The following is a 25,809-nucleotide window of genomic DNA, read 5'->3' on the forward strand; positions in this document are numbered from 1 at the left end:
GATTTTAAGAGTATAAAATGTGATATACTTGTGGGTTTGTGAGCCTCTACCAAGCATGTCTCCATGAGAAACACACACCAGATACTACAGGAACTCAGCAGGCCAGGCTATGGAAAAGAGTTAACATTCAATGTTTTGAGCCAAGACCTTCACTGGGACCTGAAACATCGACTGTTCACTCTTTTCCATTGCGTGCCTGGCCTGCTGAGTTCTTCCAGCATTTTGTGTGTGTTGCTCTGGATTTCCAGCATCTGCAGACTTTCTCCTGTTTGTCTCCGTGAGAATGTTTGTTTATTAAAGGCTTCTATATCACCAGCTTCAGTGTTTCTCTGGTGACTTCGATTACAGTCACAACATGCTGCATAGAAGACTTATCCATAAGATAAGGAGACATGGAGTTGGAGGTCTTGTTCGTGTTGAGTGTAGGGCTCCAGTTGCGATACCATGTTCCCACGTTGCTGTACCGGACCTGTATAATTGCATCTTTTGACTAATTGAGTTACCAATAAATACTCAGCTACAAGAAAAGATCAGAGGTCTGGTATCCTGTAGCAAGTTATAGAGTCATCGGGCAACAACAGGCCCTTCAGCCCAACTTGTTCATGCTGACCAAATCCATTTATCCACGTTTGGCTCACGTCCCCCTCCTTTCCTATCCGTGTACCTGTCCAATTGTTTACATTTTATTACACTCGCCTCGACCACTTTCCCTGGAATCGAAATATAACTTTAACACGAAAGGCCAAAATGCTCCCAGTGTCACGGTGATGTTTTCAAAAACCCCGTGCTGTCCTAAAATCTCTCTTGCACAATTCGACTTTGAAATTTTGTTTTAAAAAGTGCCGCTGTTGCTGCACCACGGTTAGCGCGCCGATAGCGGGGAGCAGCGCGGGAGGCTGCGGGCGGAGGGACCGCGCGGCGCACCCGAGTACTCTTTGGTCGCTGGCGAGCTCGGCTCGCGGGACAGCCAGAGAGTCACAGGCGCGCGGCGGTGCGGTGCGGTACGGGGGCAGCGGAGGTGCCCGGATGTCGGAGGGACTCGGCGGCGCGAGCTGAGTGGAGCGCAGGTTCCCGGAGCGCGAGCAGGTGGGTGGCGCGCGGGCTGGCGGCCGCCGTCGACCTCCCTCTCCCCCTCTCTCTGTGGGGAAAAATAAATACAAACGACAGATTCACCCTCTGAGACGGAGCAGTGACTGGAAAGGGAATGGCGACGGCTTTTGGTGGGTTAGTGGTGGAGGTAGTGGCCTGGGGAGGAGGATGGTGGAGGGGCCCCCGTTAAATGTCCTCCCCACTGGCAGCTGCTCCCTGTCCGGCCGAATGTCAGCCGCTGCATGCCATTTGGTACTGCGGCCCTGCGTGACACTGGCGGCCGATTTAATCGGCGACAGGCGAAACACTGCAGCTGCGGTGGAACCTGAGGTTGAAGTGCTGGAAACACTCGGCAGGCCGGGCAGCGACTGCGGAATGCCGGTGTGGGTGTCTCTCTCTTTCGACAGATGCTGCCCGACCTGCTCTGTTTCCAGATGGGCACACGCAGAGTACTAGAGGAACTCAAGTATTATTTGTGTTGACATTGGTTTCTAGCATCTGCAGAACCTTGCGCTTTTGATCTGTGTTTCCAACAGTTTCTGTTTTTAATTCTGTCTCCCCGCACGGGGATTTCCTCTGCCTACTTGCTGAAACATTCGGTTCTCTGAGGCAGTTTCTGTCACCCTTCTGCCTCTACCTCTTCACAACACCAAGCACTCGAGTCGCTGAGACCTGGAAGGCTAGGGATAAAGTTCTGGCAATTGTGATGATCGAGTGCACACGGAACGGAGCGAGGCATTATCACTGTCTACTCTGTCCGTGTGCACAGACGTGTTCCCACCGATCTGTTTGCGTGTACACAGTCATTTCCACGGCTGCTACCTGACGTGCGAAGTTCCTCCAGCACTTTTTGTGTGTTGATCTGGATTTCCAGCATCTGCAGATGTTCTCTTGTTCAGGAGCCCCTCCCTGCCTCTTCATCTGCCCACACAAAGTGTTTCTGCCCGCCCCAGTGATTGACTTTGAGGAGAGGAGTGTCTGACTCGTCCTCTACCCGTGTCTGATGTTTGTGTGACTTGCCCAGATGTCTCATTGAAACGCTTTAATTCTCTGTTAGCATTAACTATAGGTTGGAGTACTGGATCCCAAATATAAACTGGCTGCATTCTTTCTGTGTGGCTCATCTTCAGTGTCTGCTCAAACCATTTACAAAAAACATATGCCCTTATTCGTCCCCTCTTGTTAGACTTTCTGATAGTATTATGTTTATGTAGGGAATTTTTATTTTCTTAGCTATTGGCTGAGGTTTTCACACTCTGGCTTTTCATTGTAGCTGTGCATTGGTGTATTGCAGTTACCTGTGTGTTACGGTATCATGGGTGATTAGAACTTCATAGGGCACCAACCTGAGGTTATGTTCTAACTTTTGTTGACAATGTGAGCATCTTGTGTTTGTGTTCTTTTGGCATCTGTACAAACAGCTCGCTCATTTTGCATTCCTGCCAACTGTAAGCCAGTTGATTGAGAAGCCAGTTGTGTCACTGTAAGTTGGTTGGAGAGATGACTGCTTTGTGATGTGCGTCTATGTGGAAAAAAAAACTGTTGATGAGAGAAATATCTGGGTTAAGCATCTGCAGAAAGTGAGCGAGAGGAAAAAAAACAGTCAGCATTTCAGGCTCAAGTTCAAGATTATTGTCATTCAACCACATAGATATATACTGCTCAACGGATTTCTACAGACCAAGGTGCACAGCATAGGACATATAACTCACACATAACACGAACTATTATTACCACTAATAAATTAACAAATAAGGTGCATTTATGACTGAAATTAAAAAGTGAACAGTGTAACGCTACTGGTGCCTCATACATGGTGCTGATCTTTTATCCTCTGCTGCCTGATTTGTTGTGCATTTCCAGTGTTTTTAGCTTTTATGCTTCAATGCTGTGTTATACCATTCAGAATTTTTTTCTCTACTCTCTATGAGCTATTTGTAATTTTTTAAGCAATCTGGTGCTTTGCTCAATGTCCTGTGGGCAGATAAAGTAATGTTGATATTGCCATTTATGTCCCCAAATATTATAACGGAATTACAGATAATCCTTCTGAGATTGCCATGTCATTTCTGATTTACTTTTGATGTGGATTAACATTTTTATGAAATTCTAAATGGATGATATCAGAGGAACGACTTAATTTAAATTGCTCCTGTTTTACCCCTTTTCAGGCCTGGTGTGGAGATGAGATTGGCATCCTTTTACCGATTAAATTTGTGTAAGTTATTAGCCTCATAGAATATACTTGGTTCAGTTAATTAAGAATACACTAATTTTAAACACAAGGACATCCACAGAAATCCAAAGCAACACACACACAATGCTGGAGGAACTCAGCAGGTCAGGCAGCATCTATGGAAATGAATAAAATGTCGACTTTTCTGGCCGAGACCCTTCTTGAGGACTCCTGAAGGGTCGCAGCCCGAAACATTGATTATTTATACATTTCCATAGATGCTACCTAACCTGCTGAGATCCTCCAGCATTTTGTGTGAGATACAGTAATTTAATTTTTCATTACTGTGTATAGTCTGAAATTATTCTGGTATTGAGAATGTAGTCTATCAGCAAGTGCTTTTGGCTCTTTTCACTTAATCTTATAAATGTCTTGTTATGCATAACAAGTAACATTGATGAAAGTGTTAAGTATTGCAGGGCTAAACAAATGCTACTACTACTGCGTTGACTCAGGCCCGGGGGTCTGTAAGGCATAAACAAATTTTGAGTTCTTTCAAATACGCATTCATTTAATTGTTCTTGCGTAACATACTGTATTTAGTTCAATGGTCATTATGCTGGATTATATCATAATACATTCTTGCAACAGCTTGTGGTACAGAATGACAGTAATATGAATTCGTAGCAAGCAGGTCCTTTAGCCCATCTAGTCCGTGCTGACCTGATTTTTGCCTCATACCATCTACCTGCAACAGGCCATATTCCTCCAAATCCCTCCCATCGATGTACCTATTGAAACTTCTCTTGAATTTTACATTTAAATCTGCATTTACCACTTCTGCTGGCAGTTCATTCCATACCTGCAAGAAGTTACCGCTCAGATTCCACTTAAATATTTCACCTTTCACCCTAAGCCTATGACCTCCAGCTGTAGTTTCACCCAACATGAGGTGATGAAATCTGTATGCACTCACTTTATCTATGCCCTCATAATTTTGCATGCTTCTATAAGATCTCCACTCATTCGCCTTCACTTCAAGGAATAAAGTCCTATACTAGCTAACCTTTCCGTATAACTCTGGTCCTCAAGTCCGAGCAACATCCTTGTACATTTTCTCCACATTCTTCTGAGCTTATTGATATTTTTTTTTGGAGATAGGTGACCAGAACTGTGCACAATACTCCAAATTTGGCATCACCATGTCTTGTAAAACTTCAGCATAACATCCCCAACTCCTGTACTCAGTGCCTGATATATGAGTGTGCCAAAAGTCCTGTTTATGACCATACATTATCTGAGACGCTGCTTTCAAGGAATTGTGGATCTGTATTTCCAGGTCCCTCTATTCTTCTGCACACCTCAGAGCCCTACCATTCACTGTGTAAGTCCTAGCCTGGTTTGGCCTCCCAGGGTACAATGCCACACACTCACCTGCATTAAATTCAATTGTTACTTTTTTTTGCTTATTTTCCCAATTGGTCAAAATCATGCTGGAAGCTTTGATAGACTTCCTTGCTTTCTACTATGCCCTCCAATCTTGGTGGCATGTTTATTGGAAAGCTGTGAAATGCTTTATGCAAATATGCTGGAGTATAGGTTTTCAAGAAATGATAATTCATTCAATAGCACAGACCCGCAGAGCATCCTGGCAATGTTCACTATTCAGGAAAGGTCTATGGAGAGAAAAACAAAGTTTACATTTACATTTCAGAAGTGATGCCTTACACCATTTAAAAATTATGAGATTATGTGATAGCTTCACTCATAATTTTGTACGCCTCCAAGATCTTCACTGCAAATTGTGCAGAATATACAGAGAGTCTGCGGAGAGGTATAGATAGGTTAAGTGAGTGGGCAAGGGTCTGGCAAATGGAGTACAATATTGGTAATCCATTTTGGAAGTAAAAATGAAAGAGCAGATTACTACTCAAGTGGTAAAAAATTGCAGGATGCTGCTGTGCGGAAGGACTTGGGAATGTTTGTACATGAATCAGCAAAGGTTGGTTTGCAGGTGCAGCAGGCAATCAAGAAGGCAAATGGAATGTGGGCCTTCATTGCTAGGGGGATTGAATTTAAGAGCAGGGAGGTTATGCTGCAATTGTACAGGGTACTGGTGAGGCCATGCCTGGAGTACTCTGTGCAGTTTTGGCCTCATTACTTGAGATAGGATATACTGACTTTGGAGGCATGCTGAAGTGTTTCACCAGGTTGATTCCAGAGATGAGGGGGTTAGGATATGAGGAGAGATTGAGTCTCCTGGGACTGTACTCACTGGAGTTCAGAAGAATGAGAGGAGATGTTATAGAAACATATAAAATTATGAAAGGGATAGGTAAGATAGAGGCAGGGAAGTTGTTTCCACTGATAAGGGGAGACTAGAACTATGGGACATAGCCTCAAGATTCGGGAGAGTAGATTCGACGGAGATGAGGAACTGCTTCTCCTAGAGAGTGGTGAGTCTGTGGAATTCTTTGGCCAATGAAGCGGTGGAGGCAACCTCAGTAAATATATTTAAGACAAGGTTGGATAGATTTTTGCATAGTAGGGGGAATTAAGGGTTATGGGGAAAAGGCAGGCAGGTGGAGGTGAGTCCATGGTCAGATCAGCCATGATCTTATTGAATGGTAGAGCAGGCTCGATGGGCCAGATGGCCTACTGCTGCTCCTATTTCTTATGTTCTTGTGTTCTTATGGTTACGTGCTGTTTTGATGTGTAGGTGAAATCACAAGGCTGTAAATATGAAGAATATCTGTTATAATACAATGAGCATGATTAGAAGAAATTTTCTTCATAGCAAGTCAGATTATAGCAGAATAGTTGTGGTCTCCTTTCCTGATCACGATCGGGCTATAACCAATGTGGTCTGTGTAATCAAGTATATTCCTGAAACCATTAATTGCATTTAGACAGATTTGCATTATGAAAATACCCGTTACAGCTGTACTTCTATAGTAGAGTGTGTGGCTCTGAACCACAAGATGTAATTGGGTCAGATAGCATTATATTAGTTGAATAATTATTAGAAGGAGAAATAGAAGGATATATTAGAAAGTTTGTGCACTGAATGAATGGACTATTCTTGTGTTGCAAATACTTGTAATTTAAAAAATCTAAAGCTGTCACGTTCTTGAGTAGGTGTTCCCATACTTCCATATGGGAGTTCCAATAGGTCTGACTTGATGGTAAAGGATTGCAGATGGCATGTTGCTGGTGTCAGGCAATTTTTGTGCACTGTCGAATGTTATTCCATTTAATGCACCAGTATCCTTTTAATTCACAATTTTTTTTTCTAAGTCAGAATCACTGACATACATGATGAAATTTGTTGTTTTGCAGTATCTTTACAGTGCAAGACATAAAAATTATGTTCCAAAAATAAAATTAATATTAGTATTTATGGGTTCATGGACCATTCAGAAATTTGGTGGTGGAGAGGAAGAAGCTGTTCTTGAAATGTTGAGTGTGGAGCTTCAGGCTCGTGCACCTCCTTACCGATGGCAATAATGAGAAGAGGGCATATCCTGAATAGTGGACATACCTTCTTTGCAATTGCGTCCTTGTGTTGGACCCAAGGTAGATCCTCAGTGATGCTGGCACCCAGGAACCTGAAAGCTGCTCTCCTTTTCCGTCACTGACCCCTCAAGGAAGACTGGTGTGTGTTCTCTCAATTTCTCCTTCTGAAAGTCCACAGTCATTTCCTTGGTACTGGTGACATTGCATATAAGGTTGTTGCAATGCTACTCAACCAGCTGATCTGTCTCACTCTGTATGCTTCCTTGCTGAGATTCTGCCAGCAACAGTGGTGTTATCAACAAACTTATAGATGCTGTTTTGAGCTATGCCTAGCCACCACAGTGATGACTGCAAAGAGAGTATAGAATTTGAGTGAAGCGCTCGTCCTTGAGGTGCATCTGTACTAAGCGTCACGCTTCAGACAATATAGTAATTCCAGCCAATCTGGTGAGTTTAAACAGCAAGTGGGAATTAGTGCCAAATGAGCAAGATGCTGACCAATTGGATAGCGGATTATGACATACTGTGTGAGCTGAGAGGAATCTTATAGGTGGTAGATTTTGTGGGTTTGTGATCAAAGCTTCTGCAATTTTATAGGTCATTTGGTTGTAGGTCGTTTGCAATTTTATAAGTCATAGTGCTAGAAGTGGAGAAAGTGAGTTTTTTAAATGAGCAAAATAATATTGGCAATAATGGTCACGAGGAGGTGCATAGGAGTGAGATAAATCAGTTGGTTGATTGGAATCTATAGAAACTCTTATTTATAGAAAGGAATGTCAGTAAAGCAACACCCACAAAATACTGGAGGAACTCAGCAGGCCAGGCAGCATCTATGGAAAAGAGTATAGTTGACGTTTTGGGCCGAGTCCTTTCAGCAGGACTGGAGGAAAAAAAAGATGAGCAGATTTAAAAGGTGGGGGGGGGGGGAGTGGCGGGAGAACCACAAGGTGATAGGTGAAACCAGGAGGAGCAGGGGTGAAGTAAAGAGCTGGGAATCTGATTGGTGAAAGAGATACAGGGCTGGAGAAGGGGGAATTGAATAGGAGAGAAGAGAAGGCCATGGAAGAAAGAAAAGGGAGGAGGAGCACCAGAGGGAAGCAATGGGCAGGCAAGGAGATAAGGTAAGAGAGGGGAAAGGGGTTGGGGAATGGTGAAAGGGGTTGGAGCATTACCGGAAGTTTGAGAAATTGATGTTCATGCCATCGGGTTGGAGGCTACCCAGACGGAATATAAGGTGTTACTCCTCCAACCTGAGTGTGGCCTCATCGCAGCAATAGACATATCGGAATGGGAAGTGGAATTAAAATGAGTGGCCATTGGGAGATCCCGCTTCTTCTAGCGGACGGAGCGTAGATGCTCAACAAAGTGGTCACACAATCTACATCAGGTCTCACCGGTACACAGGAGGCCGCACTGGATATAGTATGTGACCCCAACAGAGTGACAGGTGAAGTGTCACCTCACCTGGAAGGACTGTTTGGGGCCCTGAATGGTGGTGAGGGAGGAGGTGTAGGGGCAGGTGTAACACTTGTTCTGCTTGCAAGGGTAAATGCCAGGAAGGAGATCAGTGGGGAGGGATGAATGGACAAGGAAGTCGTGGAGGGAGCAATCCCTGCGGAAAGCAGAAAATGGGGTGAAGGGAAGGATGTGCTTGGTGGTGATGGCAGAAGCTACTGAGAATTATGTCCTGGACATGGAGGCTGGTGGGATGGTAGGTGAGGACAAGAGGAATCCTATCCCTGGTAGGGTGGCAGGAGGATGGCATGAGCGTCGGTGTATGTGAAATGGAAGAGATACAGTTGAGGGCAGTGTTGATGGTGGAGGAAGGGAAGCCCCTTTCTTTGAAAAAGGAGGACATCTCCTTCGTTCTAGAATAAAAAGCTTCATTCTGAGAGCAGATGTTGCGGAGACAGAGGAATTGAGAGAAGCGGATGGCATTTTTACAAGTAGCAAGGTGGGAAGAGGTATAGTCCAGGTAGTTGTGAGAGTCCGTGGGTTTATAATAGACGTCGGTGGATAAGCTGTCTCTAGTGATAGAGACAGAGAGATCAAGAAAGGGAAAGGAGTTGTTGGAAATGGACCAGGTAAATTTGAGGACAGGGTGGAAGTTAGAGGCAAAGCTGATGAAGTCGACAAGCTCCACATGGTGCAGGAAGCAGCACCAATGTAGCCGTTGATGTAGTGTTGGAAAAGTTGGGGACGGACACCAGTGTAGGGTTGGAACGTGGACTGGTCCATGTAGCCGACGAAAAGTCAGGCATAGCTGGGACCCATGAGTACCCATGGCTATACCTTTTGTTTGAAGGAATTGGGAGGAGCCAAAGGAGAAATTATTAACAGTGAGGATAAGTTCTGCTTGGCGGAGGAGAGTGATGGTGGAAGGGAACTAGTTGGGTCTGGTGTCCAGAAACAAACAGAGCTTTTGAGGCCTTCCTGGTGGGGGATGGAGGCGTACAGGGACTGCACATCCACAGTGAAAATAAGATGATGGGGGCCAGAGAACTTGAAATCATTGAAAAGATCCAGAGTGTGTGAAGTGTAAGTAGGAAGGGAATGAACTGGAGGGGGGAATAAAACAGAGTTGAGATATGCAGATATGAGTTCATTGGGGCAGGAACAAGTCAGTTAAGCACGTTGCTTTGTCTTGGATAAGTTGGGCTTCTTGTTTTGGAACTTAACTAACTTAACTGTGCAAATGGTGGGTGTCCAATTCACATATCTGGCTTATGCTTAATACATGGAAGAATCAGAAGTTGAGTCACTTCCTGTAGAATAGAAAGGCCTTGTATGTACAGTGCCGAAGTTTTGGACACTGGTTACCAACACTCAGTTTATAGCTCTGACTGGTACACAGATCTGGTTTTGGAGTACTGGACATCACATTGTAGGAAAGACAAGCTAGTCCTTGGGGAATATATTGTAGATTTTCCAGAATGACTGGATACAAAGACTAATTTTAAGGGGAGATGAACGAAAGTGAGTTGCTTTCACCAGAAGTTAAATGATTAAGGGATGTTTTGGATAAAATTCATTATGTCATAGAGAAGTATTTCACAGAAACAGGCCTTTTGGCCCATCTAGTCTATGCCAAACCATTTAAACTGCCTACTCCCCTCAACCTGCACTGGGACCATTGCCCTCCATACCCCTACTATCCATGTATTGTCCAGCCTTCTCTTAAACATTCAGATCAAGCTTGCATACACCACTTGTGCTGGCAACTCATTCCATACTCTCATAACCCTTTGAGTGAAGAAGTTTCTCTCTCTGTTCCCCTTAAACTTTTCACCTTTCACCTTTAACCCATGACCTCTAGTTGTAGTCCCACAGAACCTCATTGGAATATTTACCCTATCTATACCTCTCATAATTTTGTAGACCTCTGTCAGATCTCCTCTCAACCGTCTATGTTGCAAGGAATAAGGTCCTAATGTATTCACTCTTTCCTCGTAACTCCGGTCCTCCATATCCGGGCAAGATCCTTGTAATTTTTCTCTGTATTCTTTCAACCTTGTTTACGTCTTTCCTGGAGGTAGGCAGGTGACCAAAACTGCACACAGTACTCTAAATTAGACATCACTCTATCTCCTGTATTCAGTACTATCACTTATGAAGGCCGCTGTGCCAAAAGCTTTCTCTATGGCCCTATCTACTCGTGACACCACTTTCAAGTAATTATTGACCTGTATTGCTAGATCCCTACCGCATTCTTCAGTGCCCTGCCGTTCGCTCTGTAAGACCTGCATGGTTGGTCCTACCAAAGTGCAACACCTCAAACTTATCTGCATTAAATTCCACCTGCCATTTTTAGCCCATTTTTCCAGCTGGTCCAGATCCCACTGCAAGCCATGATTCACCCTTCCTCGCTGTTCACTGCACCCCTAATCTTTCTGTCATTGGCAAATTTGTTGATTCAGTTAACCATATTATCATCCAGATCATTGATACGGATGACAAAGAAGAAGGGACCCAGCACTGATTCCTGCGGCATTCCGCTAGTCACAGGCCTCCAGTCAGAGAGGCAACCATCTAGTACCATTCTCTGGCTTCTCCCACAAAGCTAATGTCTATCTCGTTTACTACCTGTTCTTGAATGCCGAGCGATTGAACCTTCTTGTCCAGTCTCCAATGCAGGACCTTGTCAAATGCCTTATTAAAGTCCATGTAGACAATATCCACTGCCTTGCCTTCATTAACTTTCCTGGTAATTGACTCGAAAAACTATACGATTGTTTGGACAAGACTGACCACGCATGATGCCATGCTGATAATCCTTAACCAGTCCATGTCTATCCAAATTCTTATATATCCAATCCCTCAGAGTACCTTCAAATAACTTTCCCACTACTGACGCCAGGCTCACCAGCATATAATTTTCTGGTCTATTTTTAAAGCCTTTTTTGAACAGCAGAATCAGAAGACAATAAGATAGAGGAGCAGAATTAGGCCATTCAGCCCATTGAGTCTGCTCCATCATTCCATCATAGCTGATTCCGGATCCCACTCAACCCCATATACCTGCCTTCTTGCCATATCCTTTGATGTCCTGACCAATCAGGAAATGATCAACTTCCACTTTAAGTATACTCACAGACTTGGCCTTCACCGCAGTCTTTGGCAGAGCATTCCACAGGTTCGTTACTCTCTGGCTAAAAAAAAAATTCTCCTTGCCTTTGTTCTAAAAGGTTGCCCCTCAGTTTTGAGGCTGTGCCCTCTAGTTCTGGATACCTCCACCTAGGAAGCATCCTCTCCACATCCATCCTATCTAGTCCATAAGACATAGGAGCAGAATTAGGCCATCTGGTCCATCGTGTCTGCTCCTCCATTCAATCTTGGCTGATCCTTTTTTCTGTCTCTTCCTCAACCCCAGTTCCCACCCTTCTCCCTGTAACCAATTGCATGTCCAATCAAGAACCTATCAACCTCTGCCTTAAATACACCCAACGACCTGGCCTCCACAACTGCATGTGACAACAAATTCCACAAATTCACCACCCTTTGGCTAAAGAAATTTCTTCTCATCTCTGTTTTGAAAGGGCACCCCTCTATCCTGAGGTTGTGCCCTCTTGTCCTTGACTCTCCCACCATGGGAAACATCCTTTCCACATCTACTCTGTTTAGGCCTTTCAACATTTGAAAGGTTTCAGTGAGATCCCCCGTCATCCTTCTGAGTTCTGGCGAATACAGACCCAGAGCCATTAAGCATTCCTCGTATGATAGTCCTTTCAAAATCCGGTAGGTTTCAATGAGATCCCCTGTCTCCCCCCCCCCCCGCAGTCTTCTAAATTCCAGTGAATACAGGCCCAAAGCTGCCAAATGCTCCTCATATGTTAACCCCTTCATTCCCTGAATCATCCTCGTGAACCTCCTCTGGACTGTCCAATGACAGTATATCCTTTCTGAGGTATGGGGCCCAAAATTGTTGACAATACTCCAAGTGCGGCTGGACTGGTGTCTCATAAAGCCTCAGCATTATCTCCTTGCACTTTTATTCTATTCCCCTTGAAATAAATGCCAGCATTGCATTTGCCTTCTTTACCACAGACTCATTGCAATGGAACAACATTGACAATCCTCCAATTCTGCTGTACCTCACCTGTCACGAAGGATAATTTAAATATCTCTGGTAGGGCCCTTGCAATTTCTGCACTCCCAGAGGGTCCTAGGGAACACATTGTCAGGCCCTGGGGATTTATCCACCCTAATTTGCCTCAAAACAGCAAACATCACCCCTTCAGTAATCTGTATTGGGTCCATAATGTTGATGCTGCTTTGCCTCACTTCTGTAGACTCTGTGTCCCTCTCCTGAGTAAATACAGAAGCAAAAAAATTGTCGGATCTTCCCCATCTCTTTTGGCTCCACACATGGATTATCATTCTGATCTTCCAGAGGACCAATTTTGTTTCTTGAAATCCTTTTGCTCTTAACATATCTGTAGAATTCCATAGTATTTTCCTTCATCCTGTTTGCTAGGCAACCGCATGCCTTCTTTTAGCCCTCCTGATTTCTTTCTTAAGTGTTCTCTTGAGAAGAAAAGTTCCCTACACCTGTTATCTTTACCTTTCATTCTGACAGGCACAGCCTCCCAGTTACCAAGTACACCTTTGCCAGAAAGTAGCCTGTCCCAATCCACACTTACCAGATCCCTTATGGTGCCATCAAATTTGGCCTTTCTCCAATTTAGAATCTCAACTCGCGGACTAGACCTATCTTGCGTATTTATTTTGAAACAACTGGCATTGTGATCACTATATGCAAAGTATTCAACTACACAAACTCTTGTCACCTACCCAGTCTCATTCCCTAATAGCAGATTAAGTATCATACGCTGTCGTTGGGACTTCTATGTACTGATTAAGAATACTTTCCTGAACACATTTGACAAACTCTATCCCATCTAGTCCTTTTGTAGAATGGGAATCCCAGTCAATATGTGGAAAGTTTAAAACCACTACTATAACAATCGTATGTTTCTTGCAACAGTCTGCGATCGCTCTGCAAATTTGTTCCTCTAAATCCCTCAGACTGTTGGGTGATCTGTAATATAGTCCCACAAACGTGGTCATACCTTTCTTATTTCTCAGTTCTACCCAACACCTCACTAGATGAGTTCTCCACTCTGTCCTGACTGAGCACTGCTGTGAGTTTTTCCTTGAGTACTTTAATCTCTCCCACTCTGTTGCATCTAAAACAGCGGAACCCCAGAATATTGAGCTGCCAGTCTTGCCTCTCCTGCATCTCCATCTAAGTCTTACTGATGGCCACAATATTATAATTCCAGGTGTTGATCGATGCACTGAGCTCATCTGTCTTTCCTACATGCTTCTTGCATTGAAATATACGCAGCTCAGGATGTTAGTCACACCATGCTCAACCCTTTGTTTCCTGACTTTGAGGTCTTAACAACATCTGTCTCTACAACCTCTTCACTAACTGTTCTGGCACTCTGGTTATAGAGCATACTACTCATGCTTGGAAAAACATTTACGTATGGGGAGGGTGATAAGAGTTTGGAATTCCCTCAAAAGCTGGAAATGGATCAAATAAAAATCAATCTGAGGTTGACAGCTTTTAGATAAAAACAATCAAGGAACAAGGAAAGATGGGTATGTGATTGCAAGACAAGTGAACAGCTGCTTCCATTTATGTGTTCCTCTTATCTATGGAATAATTGTGCTTGCATGATTTCTTTACAGCCAAATGCCTTTTCACTATTTGAACAGAGCCTGTATATTCCTGAGAAATACAAAGATGAGAAAATCTGCAGATGCTGGAAATCCAAGCAACACATCCAAAATGCTGGAGGAACTCAGCAAGTCAGGCATCATCCATGGAGGGGAATAAACAGTAGACATTTCAGGCTGAGACCCTGGTGAAAAGTTTTGGTTCAGATTATTAACTGTATACTCCCCTCCATCGATGCCATGATTTGCTGCGTTCCTCCAGCAATTTCCTGTGTTAGTCATTTTCTGAAACCCTCAGCTTTTTTTAATCAAAGTCCTTACTGCAGACAAATAATCGTCTCAATATTATCAAATGAGCACCTCTGTTCAATATAATGAAACAAAAAAAAAGGTCGTGAAATGTCAGCTTGTATGTTTGGATCAATTTTATTGATCGATAAAGTATTTTTCATATGCTGCTGTACCTAATTTGTCTAAAAAAGTGCTCTTGTTCCTGTATATTTGTTGCAATTGTTCTTCTATTAAAATGTATATTTATGAATTATTAGTCATTTCAGCCCTACAGCTTAATCTGTGTATAATGTAAATCTCAGTCAAATGCCTTCTGCCTTCATCATCCCTTGGTAACTTAATACCAATTGAAAATAAAGTAGTGCTCTTTCTCTTGCACTTCAATTCATTTATTACCAACTTAATATTTTTGTAAACTGTGAAGTTGTTTGACATCAAGTGGGGTGAGCGAAATGGTTATTTTGTTGTGTACAAATTATTCTGAGATTTTGGAATGGGTTTGGTCTGGTCAGAGTCCAAAATAACTTCCTTTTATTGCTTTCACTGTCTCAGTCTGTTTTGGATTGTTGTTAGAAAATCTGTGTTGGAAACTTGTATTGTTTTCTCTGGAGCTTTGGAGGCTGAGAGAAGTTCATAAAATTTGGAGAGGCATGGATGGTCATAGTCTTTTTTTCCAGGGTGTAAATGTCAATTATTAGAAGCGTAGTTTTAAAATGAGAGGGGAGACTTTTTAAGGAAACACGCAGGACAGGTGTTTTTTTTTACAGATCGTAGTAAGCACGTAGAACTCACTGCCAAGGGTGGTGATGGAAGGAGACACAATATTGGTATTTAAAAACCATTTGGTCAGGTGCATAAAAAGGCAAGAAATGGAGGGGCGGATTGATTTAATTTATTTTGGCATCCTAGTCAGCACAGAAGTTGTGGGCCAAGGAGTCTGTTCCCGTGCCATGTATTTTATGTGTGTTGGTTGTGTTTATTCTATCATGAACTTCTCACTGTTACATTCGTTCTCTAGTTTATCTGCTCTGTTATTGGTGTATTGGAGTCCAAAGATGGCTGACAGAAGGGAGGGTCCCCTCAAATGGTGATAACTGAATTGTTTGCTTACAAAAGCTTCTAAAAATTGCATCATGTTGTCCACCCCATTGAGTATTTTTGTAAAATACATAATTAATATGGGAACTTTACTGACTGTATGATATAAGCACCACCAGAGACACAGCAAAAAAGCAGTTTTTCAAGAACCTGTCTCTCTTTCTGAACAAATTGTTTTGTTAAAACCTGATATTTGACCAGGTACAGGTATTATATTGCACGAAGAAAACTGATTAAAATTCCAGTAGATGACTTATTGAGGAGGTATAAAAATTGTAATGATTTAATATACACAAAGTGCTGGAGGGGCTTAGCGGGTCAGCCAGTGTCTATGGAGAGACCCTTCATCAGGACTGTTAAGGAAGGGGGAAAGAAGCCAGAATAAGAAGGTGGAAGAAGGGAAAGGAATACAAGCTGGAAGGTGAGACCAGGTAAGGGGAAAGGTGGGCGGGTGGGGGAGGGTGAATGAAGTGAGAAGCTGGGAGGTGATAAGTAGAAAAGGTAAAAGGCTGAAGAAGAAGAAACCTGATAGGAGAGGAGATTGGAACATTGGAGAAAGGGAAGGAGGAGAGGCACCAGAGGGAGGTGTTAGGCAGGTGGGGAGAAAACAAGGGTACAGCAGATGACCTGAACAGACTTGCAGGCTTCCATCTTAACCCTTCTCTTCTCCCTACCTGCCTATCACCTCCCTCTGGTGCCCCTCCTCCTTACTATTCTCCCATCATCTACTCTCTTCTCCTGACAGGCTCCTTTTTCAATCCTTTACATTTTCCACTTACCACCTTCCAGCTTTTCACTTTATTCTCCCCTTCCCCCCACCTTCTGATTCTGGTTTCTCTCCCCTTCCTCGCCAGTTCTGATGAAGGCTCTCGGCCTGAAACGTTGACTGTTTATTCCTCTACACAGATCAGAATCAGAATCAGCTTTATTATCAGTGATTATCACTGCTGCCTGACTTGCTGAGTTCTGCCAGTATTTTTGTGTGTGCATCTCTGGAGTTCCAGTGTCTGTAGTATCTCGTGTTTATAATTTAATTTGTAATGTATTCTTAAAGTGTTAGGGCTTACTGTTAAAATAGATCTTGCATATGGGCAACTCCTGTGTAAATATCCACGAAATGGGTTGATTTTTCACAATCTTGATAGTCTTTAAATTTTCATCAAAAACATAGTCATACAACACTACAGCACAGAAACAGGAATGGACCCCACATCAACTATTTGCTTGTTCCAGACTCTCCTGACCCTCTGAATGAAGAAGTTCCCTCTCATGGTCCCCTTAAACAATTCGCGTTTCTCTCCTCTAGTTGTACTCTTACCCAAACGCAGTGGAAAAAGCTTGCTTTTACCCCTATACCCCTCATAATTTTGTATACATGTATAAAATTTCCCCTTTATCTTCTATGTTCTTGGGAATAAAGTCCTAACCTATTTAACCTTTCCCTATATCAACGTTCTCTGCAGTCTTTCAATCTTAACTACATCTTTCCTATAGGTAGGTGACCAAAGCTGCACACAATGCTCCAAATTAGGCCTCACCAATGTCTTGTACAACTTCAACATTACATCCCAACTCCTGTACTCACAAATGATTTATGAAGGTCAATTGCCAAAAGCTTTCTTTACGAACCTATCAACCTGTGACGCCATTTTCAAGGAATTATGAACCTGTCTTCCCAGATCCATCTGTTCTACCATACTCCTCAGTGCTCTACTGCTCACCATGTAAGACCTCCCCAGGTTAGTCCTCCTAAGTGCAACACCTCACGCTTGTCTGCATTAAATTCCATCCACCAGTCTTCAGTGCGTTTTTCCAGCTGGTTCAGTTCCCGCTGCAAGCTTTGACAGTCTTCCCGCCATCCATTGCAACCCCAGTCTTGTTGTCATCTGCATGTTTGCTGATCCAGTTTACTACATTATCATCCAGATTGGTGACGTAGATGACCAACAAAAATAGACCAGCACTGACCCAGGTGGCACACCATTACTCACAGGCCTCCAGTAAGAGAGGCGACCATCTACTGCCACTCTCTGGATTCTTTGGCGAAGCCAATATCTAATCCAATTTACTACTTCATCTTGAATGCCAAGCGCCTGAATCTTCTTCACCAACCTCTCATGCATGATCTTGTCAATGGCCTTACTGAAGTCCCTGTAGACAACCTCCACTGCCTTGCCTTCAACATTCTTGGTAGCTTCCTTGAAAAACTTCGTACAATTGGTTGTACAATTGTGTACAACCATACACAAAGCCACGTTGACTATCCCTAGTCAGTCCTTGTCTAGTCATAGTCATACTTTATTGATCCTGGGAGAAATTGGTTTTCGTTACAGTTGCACCATAAATAACAAATAGTAATAGGACCATAAATAGTTAAATAGTAATATGTAAATTATTTGAGTAAATTATGAAATAAGTCCAGGACCAGCCTATCGGCTCAGGGTGTCTGACCCTCCAAGGGAGGAGTTGTAAAGTTTGATGGCCACAGGCAGGAATGACTTCCTATGACACTCTGTGCTGCACCTCGGAGGAATGAGTCTCTGGCTGAATGTACTCCTGTGCCCAACCAGTACATTATGTAGTGGATGGGAGACATTGACCAAGATGGCATGCAACTTAGACAGCATCCTCTTTTCAGACACCACTGTCAGAGAGTCCAGTTCCATCCCCAGAACATCACTGACTTTACGAATGAGTTTGTTGATTCTGTTGGTGTCTGCTACCCTCAGCCTGCTGCCCCAGCACACAACAGCAAACATGATAGCACTGGCCACCACAGACTCGTAGAACATCCTCAGCATTGTCCGGCAGATGTTAAAGGACCTCAGTCTCCTCAGGAAATAGAGACGGCTCTGACCCTTCTTGTAGACATCCTCAGTGTTCTTAGACCAGTCCAGTTTATCGTCAATTCGTATCCCCAGGTATTTGTAATCCTCCACCATGTTCACACTGACCCCCTGGATGGAAAAAGGGTCACCGGTACCTTTGCTCTCCCCAGGTCTACCACCAGCTCCTTAGTCTTTTTCACATTAAGCTGCAGATAATTCTGCTCACACCATGTGACAAAATTTCCTACCGTAGCCCTGTACTCAGCCTCATCTCCCTTGCTGATGCATTCAACTATGGCAGAGTCATCCGAAAACTTCTGAAGATGACAATACTCTGTGCAGTAGTTGAAGTCCGAGGTGTAAATGGCGAAGAGAAAGGGAGACAAGACAGTCCCTTGTGGAGCCCCAGTGCTGCTGATCACTCTGTCGGACACACAGTGTTGCAAGCACACTGCTTCTATATCCAGTCCCATGAAATACATTCCAATAAGTTTCCTGCTACCAATGACAGGCTCGCCGGGCTATAATTTCCTGGCTTTTTCTTATTGTCTTTTGTAATTGTCTAATTTAGACCATAAGATAAATTGTCTAATTTAGACCATAAGATATAGGAACAGAATTAGGCCATTTGGCCCATTGAGTCTACTTCACTATTTCATCATGACTGATCCAATTTTCCTCGAAGCCCCAATCTCCTTTCTTCTCCCCATATCCCTTCATGCCCTGACCAGTCAAGAATCTATCAACCCCTGCCTTAAATATACATAAAGACTTGACCTCTACAGCTGCCTGTGGCAAAGTATTCCACAGATTCTCCACTCTCCAGCTAAAGAAGTTCTTCCTCACCTCCATTCTAAAAGGATACCCCTCTGTTCTGACACTGTATCCTTTGGTCTTAGACTCTCTCGGCATAGGAAACATCCTTTCCACATCCACTCTATCAAGGCCTTTCACCATTTGATAAGTTTCAATGAGGTCACCCATCATTCTTCTGAATTCCAGTGAATACAGGCCCAGACCCATCAAACACTCATTATATGAATAAGGTCCTCCCCAGGTGGTCCTCCCCCAGTGCCCCTCCTCCTTCCCTTCCTCCCATACTCCACTCTCCTCTCCTATCAGATTCCGTCTTCTCCAGCCTATCACTTTTCCACCTATCACTTCCCAGCTTCTTACTTCATTCCCCCCGCCCCCCCCCCAAACACACACACCTTTCCCCACCCACCTGGCTTCACCTGTCACTTTCTAGCTTGACCTCCTTCCCTTCCCTTATTCAATCCTGGAATCATTTTCATGAACCTCATTTGAAACCTCTCCAGTTTCAGCACATCCTTTCTAAGATAAGAGGCCTCAAAACTGCTCACAATACTCCAAGTGAGGCCTCATCAGAGCTTTATAAAGTCTCAACAGTATATCCTTGCTTTTATATTCAAGTCCTCTTGAAATGAATGCTAACATTGTATTTGCCTTCCTCACCACAGACTCAACCTGCAAATTAACCTATAAAGAATCCTGCATAGGGATTCCCAAGTCCCTTTGCACCTCCGTTTTTTGTATTTTCTCTCCATTCAGAAAACAGTCAACCCTTGAATTTTTTTCCACCAATGTCCATGACCATATACTTCCCAACAGTGTATTTCATCTGCCATTTCTTTGCCCATTTTCCTAATCTAGGTCCTTCTGTAGCCTTTCTACTTCCTCAGAACTACCTGCCCCTCTACCTATCTTCATATCGTCTGCAAACTTTGCAACAAAGCCATTGATTCAGTCATTCAAATTATTGACATACAATGTAAAAAGAATCGATCCCAACACTGACCCCTTTGGAACACCACAAGTCACCGACAACCACCAGAAAAGGCTCCCTTGAGGAAACCGTGCTGATTACATCTGGTTTTATCGTGTGCCTCCAGGTACCCTGATATCTCATCCTTAATTATCAACTCCAACACCTTCCCAACCACTGAGGTCAGACTAACTGTTAACTTTCTTCTGCCTCTCTCCCTTTTTGAAGAGTGGAGTGACATTTGCAATTTTCCAGTCTTCCGGAACCATTCCAGAACCTAGTGATTCTTGAGAGATCGTTACTAATGCTTCCACAATCTCTTCAGCCACCTCTTTCAGAACATTAATTTGCCGCAAGACAGCACCTACCTTCTCTGCATTCTGTATTGGGTCCATGGCTCTGCTGCCTCTGTGCCTCATTTATAGATTCTGTATCCATCCCATGGATATAGACAGATGCACAAAATTCATTTAAGATCTCCCCCATCTCTTTCAACACCACGCACAGATTACCATTCTGATCTTTTAGAGCACCAGTTTTGTGCATTGCTATCCATTGGCTCTTAATATATCTGCAGAAAGTCTTAGGATTCTACTTCATTTTGTCTGATAGAGCAACTTCATGTCTTTTAGCCCTCCTAATCTGAACACCTATATTGTGTCCGCCAGAGGAAGCAGGATCTCCCAGTGGCCACACATTTTAATTCCACGTCTCATTCCCATTCTGATATGTCAATCCATGGCCTCTACTGTCAAGATGAAGCCACACTCAGATTGGAGGAACAACACCTTATATTCCGTCTGGGTAGCCTCCAACCTGATAACATGAACATTGATTTCTCTAACTTCCGTTAATGCCCCTCTTCCCCTTCTTACCGCATCCCTAATTTTTTTTCTCTCTTTCCCTCTCACAAATAGCTCCTTGCCTGTTCTCCATCTTCCTCTGGTGCTCCCCTCCCCCTTTCTTTCTTCCTAGGCCTTCCGTCCTATGATACTCCCCCTTCTCCAGCCTTGTATCCCTTTTGCCAATCAACTTACCAGCTCTTAGCTTCATCCCTCCCCCTCCTGTCTTCTCCTATCATTTTGGGTTTCCCCCTCTTCCTCCCATTTTCAAACCTCTTACTGTCTCTTTTTTCCATTAGTCCTGATGAAGGGTCTCGGCCCAAAATGTTGACTGTACTTTTTCCTGTAGGTGCTGCTTGTTCTGCTGCATCCCACCAGCATTTTGTGTGTGTTGCTCCTCCTTAAGTGTTTATTTTGCATTTCTTGTACTCAAGTAGCTCATTTGAAACTCCCTGCCTATGCCTGCTATGTACCTGCTTTTTTTTTCTCAACCAGAGCCTCAATATCTTGAAAACCAAGGTTCCCTAAACCTGTTATCCTTGCCTTTCATTCTGAGAGAAACACCTAATCTCTGTACTCTCAAAAGTTTCACTTTTGAAGGCCTTCCACTTCCAAAGTACACCTTTGCTGGAAAACGACCAATCCCAATCCACGCTTGCCAGATCCTTTCTGATACCATCAAAATTGGCCTTTTCCCAATGAAGAATCTGTAAACCAGCACCAGACCTATCCTTTTCCATAATCACCTTGAATCTAATGGCATTATGATTACAAGTGCTCCCTTTCACAAAAATGTCTGCCACTTGCCCTACCTCATTCCCTAATAGAAGATCAAGTATCGCACTCTCTCTAGTTGGGACTATTCTGTACTCATTAAGAAAAGTTTCCTGAACACATCTGACAAACTCTCCCATATGGCCCTTTTACAGTCTGGGAATCCCATTCAGTATATGGAAAGTTAATATCACCTACTATCACAACCTTATGTTTCTTGCAACTATCCAAGATCTCTCTACAAATTTGCTCCTCTAGATGCTGTGAACTGTTGCGGGTCTGTAATTTAGCCGCATTAACATGGTCATACCTTTTCTTATTCACCATTCCTACTCGTAAAGCATCACTAGATGAGCTCTCCAGTCTGTCCTGAGTGAGCACTGCTGTAACATTTTCCCTGACTAGTAGTGCCACCCCTCACTTTTTAATCCCTTCTGCTCAATCACATCTAAAACAATGGAACCCCGGATATTGATCTGCCAGTCCTGCACCTCTTGCAACCAAGTCTCACTAATGGCTACAATGTCATAATTCCACTTGCTGATCCACATCAAAGTTCATCCACCTTTCCTGCAGTCGTCCTTTCATTGAAAGAAATGCAGCTCAGGATATTAGTCCCACTATGCTCAGCTTTATGATTCCTGACCTCGTATGTAGGCTTAACAAAATCTTTCTCTGCAACTACTCCACTACCTGTTCTGACAGTCTGGTTCCCATTCCCTTGCAACTCTAGTTTAAACTCCCCTTGCTCCCCCACCCAACCCTCTGTAGCATTAGCAAACCTTACTGCCAGGATACAAGTCCCCCTCTAGTTCAGGTGCAAACAGTCCCTTCTGAAAAATCCCACCTTACCTGGAAGCGAGCTCAATGATCTAAAAATCAAAAATCTGAAGCCCTCCCTTCTATACCATCTCCTCATGCACGTGTTGAACTGCATGATCTTCCTGCTTAGGGCCTCACTAGCATGTGGCATGGGTAGCAATCCTGAGATCGTAACCCTGGAGGTTCTGGGTTAATTTGACACCAAACTCCCTGAACTCGCATTGTAGGGGCTCATCACCCATACTACCCGTGCCATTGGTACTGACATGGACCACGACATCTGGCTCCTCACCCTCCCACTTATGAATGCTGTGAATTCAGTCTAAGATGTCTCTGACCCTGGCAACCAAGAGACAACAAATTATTCAGGAATCTTGTTCTTGTCTACCGAACCTCTTTTCTGTTACCCTAACCTCTTCTGCACCCTTCTCTCCTGAGCCCCAGAGCCAGACTCAGTGCCAGGAACCTGCTCGCTCTGTGGCTTCTTCCTGGTAGGTCATACCCCCCACCCCACCAACAGTACTCAAAGCAATATACTGTACTTACAATTGAGGGGAACGGTCACAGGGGTACTCTGCATTGACTCTAAATTCCCTTTCTCTCTCCTGACAGTCATCCTGTTACCTGCCTCCTGCAACTTAGGGGTGACTACCTCCTTGCTGCTCCTATTTAACACCTCCCCTGTATGAGCCATTGGTCATCAAACCGCAGCTCCAGTTTCTTAACATGGTCTCTAACGAGCTGCAGCTCAGTGTATTTTATGCAAATGTAGTTATCAGGGAGACAGAAGTAATATACCACTAACTCTGGACCTATTCTCAGTGCACCAGCTATTTACTAACAGATAACAAGATACAAAAAGCTTACTTAGAGCCTGCTTCTGTGCTTGCCCAAGTCTGCTGAGCCAAAGCTGGTCCATTCTGACTCTGCCCTGCTCCCACAATGGCTGCTCCGCTTAAACTTCCTTTCTTTTTATTGGCTCAGTGATTCACTCCTACAAAATGTCATTCTCATTCTCAATATGTCGTTCTCTCACTGGCTTCTTCAAACAGTGACTCACTCCTGACCGGACTTGGAGCTTTTAAATGGCTCCCGCCCTGCAAGCTGTTGCCCTCTCACAACTTCAGGTTTTTTTTGTTATTTAAATAAATGAGCACCTTTGAGTATTAGTCCACTTGAGGGAGTTTATTTTCCCATCTATCATGAAGACATCTTGTTTGTTAATCCGTGCCAACTTCCTCAGCATTTTAACAAAACCATCCACATTCAAACTTACTCCACAGTCCCACCTGGCTTTACCTTAATCACCATACTTCATCTGTTCTTGCCCTCATCTGTTTGATATCAAGTAGATCACAAAGATTCTCATTGTGTCTTGGCCAGCAGTACACAAACACCCTTAAACCACTACTTCCACAGTCAGTCACTATGCCATAGTTTAAGTAAAGATTCATTATATCAATGGCCCCCATATCTATCTGCTTAAATATCTATCTCCTTTGTCCTGGTAGGAACGTTCTCATCAATTCCTGTCAAAGACCAGCAAAGTGTATAGAAGAGGTATTAAAAGAGTGAGCAATGCAGCAGCTGTCAACTGGTGAAAAACATGCTGTATAATAACTGTTGACGCTGCTGCATGATGGATTCCAGTACTGCAGTTGTGAAAGTTTTGTGATATTTAAAGGTAGATCCTTGTAAGTTGCACATCTGTTCACTGTCACACCAATATGCTGTTCAGAGAAACAAAAATTGTGTGCTAAAACTATTATGGTTCTGATTTGAATTAATATTTCCCCCAATAAATTGATTTTTACTTTATTTAACAGATGTACATTAAAAGGAATTCTGAAAGAAATTGATATTTCCAGGCTGATCAACAGTTCTCATGGATGGAGAAGAATTGCTTAAGGTTGAACTGCAAACAGCTGACACATGCTGCAGTGAGTGTGTGGCCAACTCCACCTCTCTAACTTCAGATGAAAATAAAAATCAGATTTGTGAAGCACAGCTAGTGTCATCATCCAGTGATGAAATTATAGGAGGCAATGAGCAGGATTTACTCAATAATAATGAAGAAGACAGTGATCGGACTGGCCCTGAGATTAAACAAAATGACTGCATAGGTGCAGATGGTCATGTTAATATCGAGGCTTCAAACAGCATCACTATCCCAAATAACGAACCATCAGTGGAGAAGGAGATGGTCTGCAATTCGAATGTACATAGCATATTGAAAGCCATCCCTTCAGGTGATTTTCAGTTATAATCATTTGTTGCTCAAATGAATCAAAATTGAGAATCTTGAAGCCTGCATATATCCTCTTAACCAAATGGAAAGAAATACATTATTGCTCCTTCAAATAAATTTCTTTGCCAGTTTTCTTTCCTGTTTTTGTCCCAGGAAAGGTGGAAATGTTTCCTGAAACAAAGTTCCATGTGCAGATAGCATCTTATTTATCTGTTAATTCTCACTGTCCAACTTCACTGCACATGCTGAAATAATATTGAATCCTTTTAAATTTTGCCCAAGTTCACGAATATCAAAATTATACTTACGCATTTAAATACTCTGAAGGACTTGGCTGTTGTATTGTCAAATACTCAGTTGCAAAAATGTAAAGTAACTCTGATGAGTTTCAACTCTGCCTCATCACTGTTGCGTTTGTGATTTATGACTTTTTTTTTCACTGGTCTGATTACTGGCAGGAATGTCATGCGATTGTGGCTGAGGTGCTTTGTATCACTACTTAACAATCTCATTGTCATGTCAGATTTTATTCCTTTGTCAGATGGTTTTTTCAAATCACAAAGCACTGATATCTGGAAGGGCAGTGATGAGTTGGGAGAAAGGTGTCAACAGGATGACAGAGAGGGACGTCTCCAGGCTCTACTCAACTGTATCCAGAAAGCTATAGAATCAAATGATTGCGGCACTCTGCCGCACCTTCTTCATCAGGTACCGGAGCTGCTACATCTTACCCATATATCTCACAATGGGTTTTGATTGTGTGTATTTACTTTGATATATTCAGTAAACTTAAAATATTTTTTCTTAAAATGTAAAGTGAAAGGGATTATTTCTTATTCAGAGTACATTTTAAATAAGCACATGAATCTGAATACAAGATCCTTCCCCATGAAATCATACTATACTCTCGTTTTCTTATTTTTGCCTATTACTTTCAGGAATTCACATCTATTTAGATTAGACTATGAGGACACTCAGTCCTCGTTTATTGTCATTTAGAAATGCATGCATTAAAAAATGATACAATGTTCCTCCAGAATGATATTACAAGAAACACAGGACAAACCAAGACTAAAACTGACAAAACCACATAATTATAACATATAGTTACAACAGTGCAAAGCAATACCGTAATTTGATAAAGAGCAGACCAT

General features: G+C 43.0%; 1 protein-coding gene across 7 annotated transcripts in view; it reads left to right on the forward strand.

Annotated features, from left to right (window-relative positions):
- The first annotated feature begins 924 nt into the window (after positions 1 to 924).
- Positions 925 to 25,809, forward strand: part of cnsta (consortin, connexin sorting protein a) — a 112,254-nt gene continuing 87,369 nt past the window's right edge. Inside the window, exons 1-4 of one of the 7 annotated variants that reach the window (XM_072264819.1) lie at positions 925 to 1,086; positions 3,261 to 3,307; positions 24,234 to 24,656; positions 25,179 to 25,363. In XM_072264819.1, the coding sequence (XP_072120920.1) occupies positions 24,293 to 24,656; positions 25,179 to 25,363 (549 nt within the window). In that variant the 5' untranslated portion in view covers positions 925 to 1,086; positions 3,261 to 3,307; positions 24,234 to 24,292. Of the gene's footprint in view, positions 1,087 to 1,112; positions 1,221 to 3,260; positions 3,308 to 24,233; positions 24,657 to 25,178; positions 25,364 to 25,809 lie in introns of those variants that run through there. The other 6 variants (XM_072264820.1, XM_072264818.1, XM_072264822.1 and 3 more) reach the window with 6 other exon arrangements.

Source organism: Mobula birostris, chromosome 8 (genome assembly GCF_030028105.1).
Source record: "Mobula birostris isolate sMobBir1 chromosome 8, sMobBir1.hap1, whole genome shotgun sequence".
NCBI lineage: Eukaryota > Metazoa > Chordata > Chondrichthyes > Myliobatiformes > Myliobatidae > Mobula > Mobula birostris.